Source organism: Apostichopus japonicus, chromosome 12, assembly GCF_037975245.1.
Source record: "Apostichopus japonicus isolate 1M-3 chromosome 12, ASM3797524v1, whole genome shotgun sequence".
Lineage (NCBI taxonomy): Eukaryota > Metazoa > Echinodermata > Holothuroidea > Aspidochirotida > Stichopodidae > Apostichopus > Apostichopus japonicus.
Window position 1 is genome coordinate 21,259,645 of NC_092572.1, and position 10,579 is coordinate 21,270,223.

The 10,579-nt window shown below is 35.9% G+C and overlaps 1 protein-coding gene across 1 annotated transcript; it reads right to left on the reverse strand.

The window, feature by feature from the left end:
• Positions 1–252: 252 nt before the first annotated feature.
• Positions 253–10,065, reverse strand: LOC139977394 (uncharacterized). Its single transcript, XM_071986690.1, has 5 exons — positions 9,965–10,065; positions 6,798–6,914; positions 2,897–3,460; positions 1,891–2,103; positions 253–413 (listed from the first exon to the last, which is right to left on the reverse strand). The coding sequence occupies exons 2-5, from the start codon at positions 6,874–6,876 to the stop codon at positions 253–255; spliced, it is 1,017 nt and encodes a 338-aa protein (XP_071842791.1). The 5' UTR covers positions 6,877–6,914; positions 9,965–10,065.
• Positions 10,066–10,579: the final 514 nt, after the last annotated feature.

The window sequence follows — 10,579 nt, forward strand, 5'->3', positions numbered from 1 at the left end:
CTTAACTTAGCTTTTGTATCGGGCTTCTCAAACTAAAGGTACTTTCACCAGTAAACCGGATCAATGGGGAACTGTTTGCGTACAAATATAGTCAAATATGTTATAATGATATAATAGAGAAACATCGGCAGTCTTGATAACATTTAATTTGAGATTTCAATCAGCTTAAATCAAACCCTAATACATCGCAGTAAATGTTGATGGCATGGTAAAGCTCGGTATAGCTAATGCATACGGTGCATGTGATATCATCTAATTTTCACAAATTATTCCATGATCTTTGGTGCAATCGTGGTCCGACCATCTACCATCATCATGTTTGACTCTCCCACAATCTTTGTTTTCGTCAGAGGTGGTTCCATCCCAATTTGAGTACGACCCGAGGGGTGTTCCGTCCTGCCATATCCAAGCACCTAGAGTGAGGTAACCAAACAAATAATGCATATATAACCAGTCACTTTTGTTATAAGTGTATAACAAAGTGACGTAACAAGGAGTTACATCAATAGCAGACTTGAACGTCGACGGAGCATGAGTTTGGGGTCTTAGGGTGGGGTATGCGGAGGTGTAGGGTGGACTGTGTATGTGAGACGGCCATGAACTGAAATTTGAGGAAATGTATATGCCAGTATTCCTTTCGTGACAAACTGGTTTTTTCCCCCGAATTCCACGGCAATTATAACAGTTTTCATGACCTTCCTCTTTGCCCCTCTTCGTCCCCATACTCCTTCCTACTGATTCCTCCCAACTGCTTCCTCTGTCAACTTCACTGGTCGTTCATATACTCAACTTTGACGTTGATTATAACCATTTCAACTGATTTATAATGCTGTACAAAAGAAGACTAAAGGTTTAACGACAACGATAGAATTGATCTTGGAATGGACTTATTACCTGGCTGCCGTGATATACGGTAACTTTATATAGCTGTTTTTTTTACTTCTCAGTTGCTATAGAACAGTGGTTCTTTATCTGAGGTGCACGTATACCTTTGCAGTAGGGCTAGGCTATAGGTATACACATAGAGGTGCACGTAAGAACATCACAGATTCTACGATACAAACTCATATTAGGACGTTCCATTCGTTCCCCCAATGCAATCGTATTTGTTTGGACCAATTAGATCGTTATGAGTAAGAGAACAATATGAATTTTCGTGGGTTTACAAAATTGAACTGATTGCTTGAGAATTATCTTGTTGGAGTTGTTCACATATGAGTATTAACGACTTTACACTGACTTTAGCTTAATACATATAGCTTAATGTAGTAAGGGCGTGTGCATAGTACACGCCAGTGACCGTTATATGTCAGTGCACTTTACTACTGTCCTGACATTAGCACATCGGTTTATGTTGCTATGACAAATGCAGGTGTTGTATGCCTTGCGTCAGGTTTCATTTTATTACCTAGTGTTGTTCTATACATAGCATTTTACTGTCATTCTTGTTATATTATTAGCGTATTTACATTGTTTGAGACTACAGGGTACCATTTCGAGTTAATTGTTGTTGTTTTCTGTTTAATTTGTATTCATTTGTAACAACCTGAGATGACATTTGTTGTTTATTTATTGTTTGGTATGAATGAAGAGGGTTAATCAACGGTCAAGCGCGAGTTTATGGCAGTATTATGCACTCACGGGACATGGCGCTATTACTCGGCCTTCGGCCTCGAACATTCCGTGCTTTATAAACGCGTTCGTGCATTGTCCTGCAATAAACGTATAGTAGACAGTCGATTAACCCCTAAATAAGCTATCATTTTTGGTATCACGTGAGTGTGAAACCTTTATCGGTTTTTATATCTGAAGTAGGCGTTTACAATACCTCCATAGTAGCATAGTGTATAGTAACTTATCGTTATGGAGGGTAGATGTGTTAATTCATACCTTCATTTGCGAGGTCATTGAGTCCAATCCAAAAGTGACCACTAAGAACCGTAGTTTCAGATAATATGAAGTCATTCTCTTCTGGGCTTTCAATCTTAACCAGCTGAGCAGCCATGCCATGGCAAGCGTTTTGAGCTTCGCCCCACGACATCTTAGTGACGATACTAACGTAATAACAGCTACTACCCCATAACGACCAGTCTGTGGGACACACTGAAACAAACCAGAAGAATGTCAATATACACACTGCAGCTGATGATATTATTCTTGTTACATTAATCGGACGATAAAATGGCTGTATAGGTGTTATATATATATGGTTTCCACTATATATATATATATAGGATGGATGATTGCAGCCGAACATTGTAACAAACATGTTCGCGCACGTTTTGGTGGCCCATAGAGGACGAAAATTGATTTTATGACGTATACGGTATACATAAACAATTCACGGCGTATATAGGCGAACATCCATTCGAATATGTGTCTATATACTCCGATTACTTGCCTAAATATAATGGAACTGATCCTCTTCCTATGAAATGGTATAACCTGTCTCTTGATATAAGTTTCCATATAAACACACTTACAGATAATTTTTACAGCCTATTCGTCTTTTCTTCAATTTTTGCTTTCTTTATTTGTATTATCACCAGGATATATGTGTTTCTGAATTTCTTTTGGAGTCTTTTACAAAGTATTATCAAAGTATAATCAGAGTTCGGAAAATGATCCCTCCCTATATCAGCCCTTCTCTACTTTCATTGTTTTCATCTCGTGATATATTGTGAAAGTATTGATGACTCTATATTAATAGAGTCGATTAGTTGCTCGCCGATACGCATGGATACCGAAACCACCTAGTCACAGTTTATGCTAATCTTAATTCCAAGTAATGTTGACGTTCTACTCATATAGCCAATCAGAATGTAACTCAACATTTGATCGGGTTTACTTTAGTTCTACCTTCATCGCTTCCTTTGAGATCAACTAATCATCGTACCTCTTGTTGTAGTTGTAGGATCACTTGAAGTACTAGGATCACTGGTAGTAGTAGGATCACTTGAAGTACTAGGATCACTTGTAGTAGTAGGATCACTTGAAGTACTAGGATCACTGGTAGTAGTAGGATCACTTGAAGTACTAGGATCACTTGTAGTAGTAGGATCACTTGTAGTAGTAGGATCCCTTGAAGTACTAGGATCACTTGTAGTAGTAGGATCACTTGAAGTACTAGGATCACTCGTAGTTGTAGGATCACTTGTAGTAGTAAGGTCTCTTGTAGTAGTAGGGTCACTTGTTGTAGTGACAGGATCACTTGTTATGGTAGAAGCGAGCCCACCGTTTGTTGTTACGAAATCATTCCAGGTGGTAAACGTTTCTTTGGTGGGGGTCTCCTTTTTTTCGCTCGTAGTTACCTCTGTTGTTTCTCTCTTGGCAGGTCCAGGAGATGACGTTAGTACATGCTTGTCTGGTGTTATATCTTTAGGTGGTGTACACCGAAAAGTGCGCCTCTGTGATGTGTCATCTGTCGAACTTCTAACAGTGGGAGGGTTCAATGTTGCCGCTTGATACAAGAAGACGAAAAATGAGAAGAGGAAGAAGAAACTACGTAAATGTACTTCTTACAGTAAAAAACCTTTTAAAGGGGCGGGAGGAAGTAGGAGGGGAGATGGAGGGGGGATGCCAGTGGCTAGTCCCCCCCCAATTGTTTAACTTAGTAGATACTATGCTGAGGTTACACAGATAGGACATGGAAAGTTTGAAAATTCCGATTATTTCCTCGGAATTTCAATTTACCAGTACTTTTCGAAACTCAAACTTTTCCTTTATTTGACTGCAATCCGTGGTAAGGTTTATTTTCTCTAACTTTATTTTTCTTTGTCTGGAAATTCGAATACTTTATATTGATATATCTGCTACTTATCTCAACATATTTGACGTTTACCAAACAATTTCGACTTCTTTTTATCGATAAACATTCACCAAATTAAGATATTTCACAACGAAACTCGACTTTTCCTCCAACTAAAGCAACTCCGACTTTCCTCATAAAACTATTCAACTATTTCATGTGATAATAATTACGTTTAAGGTGTTAGTAAGTAAATAAAGTGTGTGGGGTGTGTCAGGTGTGTGGGGCTTGGGAGGGGGAGGTTGCGTTGGTGGGGTGGGGTGACATACATCTTTAGAAATTACTATACTTATTATGGTGTATTATGAAATGAAACATTAAAATGTGAAAAAGAATTTTCGTTCTGTTTAATTTTTAATTCTGTTTAATAATTGATTACCGTATTGGGAAGAACATGCTGTAGCTTTCACGCATCATACGCAGTTATTATTGGCACTCGAAATTTAAATCAATATCGCGTACTGAAGACCTTCAGTTGAGTAGTTAAAATCATTAAATAATATTCCGAGAATATATATAATTATAGGGCCATTACTTTTCTTTTCGGTATTGCAACAAATGACGTGATATAAACAGAGACAAAAATCGTTTAATGATCATACAAGTGGAAAGAAGACAAAAATATAAGGAAAAATCGATACATAAGTCAGAACGTAACACCGCGCCTGATCAGAAAAATCACAAACAACTTTGTGAACGTCTTACGGAGGCTATAGTGCCTCATTTATTATCTCAATGGTAATAAAGATATAAAATCGATATATATATATATATATATATATATTATTATTATTATAATTATTAGAGAAAACCAGAGAAATAAGATATGACTCATAATTGACAAATAAGTCATGGTTTATTTGGTTTTAATTCCAACATTGCAACTTACACTTGTCAAGCGTCATACTTTCATTGTGTCACATTTTGTACTTTTCATTCGACTGCCAAGTATTGCTGACGAAGGTCCCAGGGGGACCGAAAATTCCAATATATTTTCTAAAACTTACTCCTTATTGAGTCATCTTATTTCTCTGGTTTTCTCTAATAATATTTTCTTTTGGAGTAAACGTGGATTCTCGTTATATATATATATATATATATATATATATATATATATATATATATATATATATATATATATATATATATATATATATATATATATACGGAGAAGGATGCTCGATCTTCAAAGAAGTAGTTGGTGTAACGTGTCAAATACTTAGTAATGCTGCATGTAATTACAATTAAGTTTGATTAATTGAGTTTTGTCGTGAAATACAAATGAAATTGGTTGGCGTTTGAAAACACCAGTAATCACTACTGATTAGTATTCGATATTCTAACATATATCGTGAGAGCTGGGGTGTTGGTGGTGGAGCGGCGGGGCGGGGGGGGGAGGGGAGACTGTTCTGGGCTATCCTATTTTAAATTTAAATGTAGTCAATAGAAGTTGGCCTAGAACAACAATTAAAGTAATCAGTCGTCTTGCTAAAAGACTGAAAGGGACTCTCCACGTAGTTTAAAAAAAGAGGGCTACTTAATTTAATTGCTTCAATGAATCACGGTCAATATGTACTACTTTAGGTTTAAAATTTTCAAATCTTAATGAATCATTAGAATGTAACGTGTATGCAAAAGAAAGTATCACATTCACATAAATAACGAACGCGGATCATCATCATACCCTGCATAAAAATCACATCTTTAATATCATACTTAAATACGGTACATCATTAACAATGGCAGAAAATAATAACCAAAGGAAAGTAGTTTTTTAAATATGTTTGCTTATTATTGTTGTTGTTGTTGTTGTCTAAGACCAACTTTGTACAACTTCAATACCCTACAGCTATTGTGGTCAGTATGCCTACATGGATAATGAATTATTCATTACATACAGAAATTTGAGTTTCACAAATTGAATGTAGTGCTACATAGCTTCATTGAAAGTCAATGTTTTTTCTAAATTCATTTTGCGCAAACAGGCAATTGATACGTTTTCATACGTGTTTGATTCCTATATGATGCTGGAGTATGGTGTAACCAGATTGTAATAATATACAATCGTATAGAGCATATTTTTTATGCCCTAAGCTTGGCTTTGACACAAAATGTGGCTAATTGAAAATAAATCATTATACGGACAGCTAGGTCTTGTGGAACATAGTATGTCAGATTGTTGGTAATAAAATACTATATAGCGTTATACATAACAGTGTGAGTTACTGTGCAAGCCCGAGCCTTACATTTAGTATTTTATTAATTCATTTATTATTACTATTTTGCATATATTTACATTATCTTCATTCGGTGTTTAAGGAAGCAAATAGCATATTTTACGGATTTTGCGCCAAATATGTTAAAAAAAGGACCAAAAATGAATATTTTAGATAGAAAAGTAATAGTGAACTACTTCGCCAAACTTCTAGAGCAGCGAAGCCCTGTCACTAAAACATTCCCGTCTCCTAAAATCCATTTACATTTTATGCATAATCTAACCTCCATCCTCCACCCTCAAAATAAACTACTAGGACACGTGTGGAGAATGGCATGGAAACAAAAAGAAAGATATTGATATTCATGGACAATAAGAATGATACGAAAGTGTATACTGAGTAATATAGAAGTATAGTATCGAAAGGATGCTAGTTAGGCCCGTGTATAACACACACATGTCCGCACAAACAGTGTACTAAGTACATGCAGACTGAGGACACCATTGTTTCTTGCGTACCCTAACCTTAACATTATATCCCTTAAAATAACATTCTTCTGAGGACCGTCATGCTTTATACACATGATATCTGAGGACTTGGAATTCCTTTGTACAAGTCCTCAGTCTGAATTTTGTAAAGCAAGTGCATACGCACCAACGCCTACACTCACATGGATCTTTGACTTGATTGCGAAGTATTTATACCAATTAATGTCATGTGGGATTAAGTACAAATTAAGCATATTTGTTTTAATAAATTAAACACAAACTCACCTTTAACACCCACCGTGATGACTAGAACAATAAGAGTTACATTAAATGTCCACACACTGAATGCTATGGTTGAACCCATCGCTGTATTGGAGATCAGTAAAATGGTTCAATCTTATACTGACAGAGATGAAATTGACACGATACACCAAAGAGAAAAAGAACAAAAAGGGATATTGTATATGAGATAAATATATCAGTTGCGATAGTGATTTGACTTCTTAATAATCCAAATCTTCCGCGAACCTACGTATGTAGTCAATAAATGAATTGATATGACTTAGGATAAAAAGCTTACTCCAAAGAACTCTTCTTTGTGTATTGACGTGGACGCTAATAAGTGTTGCTCATAAAGCAGGACAAAGATAGAAAGGCGCAGAGATCAATAACTGAGCAGAAATCAAAGTACAGGAAGAAAATGATAAAAAAAGTTGTCAATTATATCATCAGCCAGAGAAGATATGATTTGTGTATTATTGGTGTTGAAGCAAGCACTAAAGAAGAGAAAAGAAGAGAAGAGAGAGAAAGAGAGTTTGAGGTGGAGAGAGGAGGAGATGGAAGTGGGGGGTGGGGGGTGGGGGGTGACGTGGACTGGCAGTCGGGCGGGGGCGGGGGGAGAAATTGAGAGAAAAGAACAACGACACAGAGACAATTAAATACGAGGCGTTAAAAGATTGTAGATGTATGACAGATTTTGTTTATGACACATAAATCGTGATTGGTTTATACGGATGGGTCAAAGCGAAACATGTTATGAGAAATAAGGACTAGTACGGCATTACAATATACATCGAGCACACGCGAAACCTGATTGGTTGTATGGAAACATTCAACTAAAACCTGTCCTGAGAAATGACATAAACTAGAATACGTTATGAGAAATGACATAAAACTGAAATATGTTATGAAAAATGACATGAACATGAAAACATTTAATGAGAAATGATAAACTATTGAAGTAACGTTATACATTAATGACACAAAAGCGTGATTGCTTATATAGATACATAAAAATAAAATATAAAAATAAAACATGTTATTGAGAAATGATGAACTATTACAGTAGTATTATATATTATGAAATAAAAACGTAATTTGTTAAATTGATACATAAAATAAAATATGATATGAGAAAGCATGAAATACTACAGAAATGTTATATGCATTCTCATATGTTTCTTTTTGTTGTTGTTTATAAACAATTATATATAAAGGTTTTCATCAACGTGTTAGTATTACTGTATCACATATGAATATATTTACTTTACATGAAGGAGTGATGTAGTTGAATATCTACAACTCGGGGAAGAAAACTAGGGATTCCGTGAACCAATAAACCAATAAATTATATGGTCACTATAGTCTACCGTATGTATGCTAAAACCTTAAACAAGTAAATGCCTAGATAGGATTTATTGTGTATAAGTTTTTGTGGAGTACAGAATGAGTCAGGTTGATTTACTTTCACGTCCGCATTCGCTGCACTACCTTATTCGATACAGAGGTATGACGTCACGGCTTTCAGAGCGATGACCATGTACCACCTTCATAATGACTTACTAACTGAGGGGGGGGGGGCACTGAGTCACCCAGTGAAGCAACATGGTACTCCAGTTTGGTCCCCAAAAATAAAGATATTTACAAAAAATATATGATTCTGATAAATTGGGAAAGCAAAATCAAAATTTTCTCATTGTTTCATACATTTACCAATTTTCATTTGTTTACTAGTGGAAAATTTGGAAATCTTCGATCTTCCCTCTCATAAACACATCGTCATATTGCTCCTTAATTCTGTATCCATGGATGCCAACATATATAGCCGCATATTCAGGGCACTGTCAAATACACTGGAGAAATTTGAAGCTCGACAAGATCTGCACGCTTACATGAAGTAAATTAATAAATTCAGAGACCCTTGCATCACAAGAACGTGATATAACCAGTATATTGAACTTCAAACATATTGGGAAGAGAATGTGTGAATTCTCTTTAATTTGGACTGTTTTGGGACACCACTGATAATAGCGTATATACCTTCATATATTTATACTAATTTTGGTTAAATCTTGTCGTTCCCCTGGGTCCATTGGAGTCCAACAGTAACAACGAGAAGGGGATGTTGGCAGGGGAGCTAAAAACTGCATGGGCGTTCTCGTGTATATTATATAATCATGATCTTTGGCTTGTGACAGAGATGATTGTGATGACTCAATCATATATAGCTATACTACTTATGGTTACAGAACAGCTGTTGTGTCAGTTCTTCGCATACAGCACACACAAAAAACAATAGCTAGGCCTGCATATACATAACGCGATTAACGCATTAACGCATTAAAAATTTGCCTATAGGACAATTAGTACTTTAAATCTCCATTGTGAGCCTACCTATATAGTTGTTGATATGAAACTGAATAATATAATAGCTAGGCCTGTATATATATAACGCGATTTTTGAAGAAAAAAAAATAGAACAAACGCATTAAAATACATTTAAAATTTGCCTAGGACAATTAGTACTTCAAATCCACAATTGTGAGCCTACCTATATAATTGTTGATATGAAACTGAATAATATAATAGCTAGGCCTGTATATACATAACGCGATTTGTGAAAAAAAAGAAAACAAACGCATTAAAATACATTTAAAATTTGCCTAGGACAATTAGTACTTCAAATCTCCATTGTGAGCCTACCTATATAGTTGTTGATATGAAACTGAATAATATAATAGCTAGGCCTGTATATACATAACGCGATTTGTGAAAAAAAAGAAAACAAACGCATTAAAATACATTTAAAATTTGCCTAGGACAATTGGTACTTCAAATCTCCATTGTGAGCCTACCTATATAATTGTTGATATGAAACTGAATAATATAATAGCTAGGCCTTTAGGCGTTATATACATAACGCGATTTAAGAAAATATGAACAAACGCATTAAAAATACATTAGAAGTTTGCCTAGGACAATTAGTACTTCAAATCTCCATTGTGAGCCTGTTGTTGATATGAAACTAAAAGGATAATTTTAAAGAAGTTTATGATGGCTTTAATGACTCTACAAGTGCTTAAAAGGGAGAACCTCTGCCGAGGAGCTTTCGTTATCGGTATATTTATCGATTCTAGCAACGTGATCGATAGAAAACATTTCAGAAATCAAACCCTTAATGTCTTTTCACGGCTGTTCCATGTTCTGTGAGATAATAGCATCTGCTATTTTTTGTATTTATTTGTTGCTTTTTCCGTGGCCGTAGCTCCATGGGAACTAGCATTACTAGTGGCATAACGTATTTTTTTTCTGAGTGTCTGTTGGATATTCTTGCTTATGTAAATATTCTGACACCTGTATTATTTACTGACCCCTCTGGTCTCTTTGCTTCAACCAGGTAAGCTTTGGTTACCCGTGCTTTTGTTTAAGACGAATACGATCGATTAAGTATATACCGGGTTCTCTCTCCTCCTCAACACGAAGGATCAGGGATCGTTTCATGAAACGGCCTTCTACATGTATCGATTCGGATCTGTATTTTCCGTTTGTGTATAGGCTTTCACTACAAATGGTTCCGTTTGTGTGTAGCCGTTCACTACATATGTTACCAACATATATCACCCATGGGCTCAGTGAAAACATGAGGCCCATCATGCACCGCACATACGTGTTATATATTTATATACTATACTGTACGCTACGATTGCTTGTACTATTCTGTCTGTCAGTGGTGGAATGGGTGGGCTGGTGGGGGGGGGGATGGTAGAGGGGAGGATAAAAACCTGGGG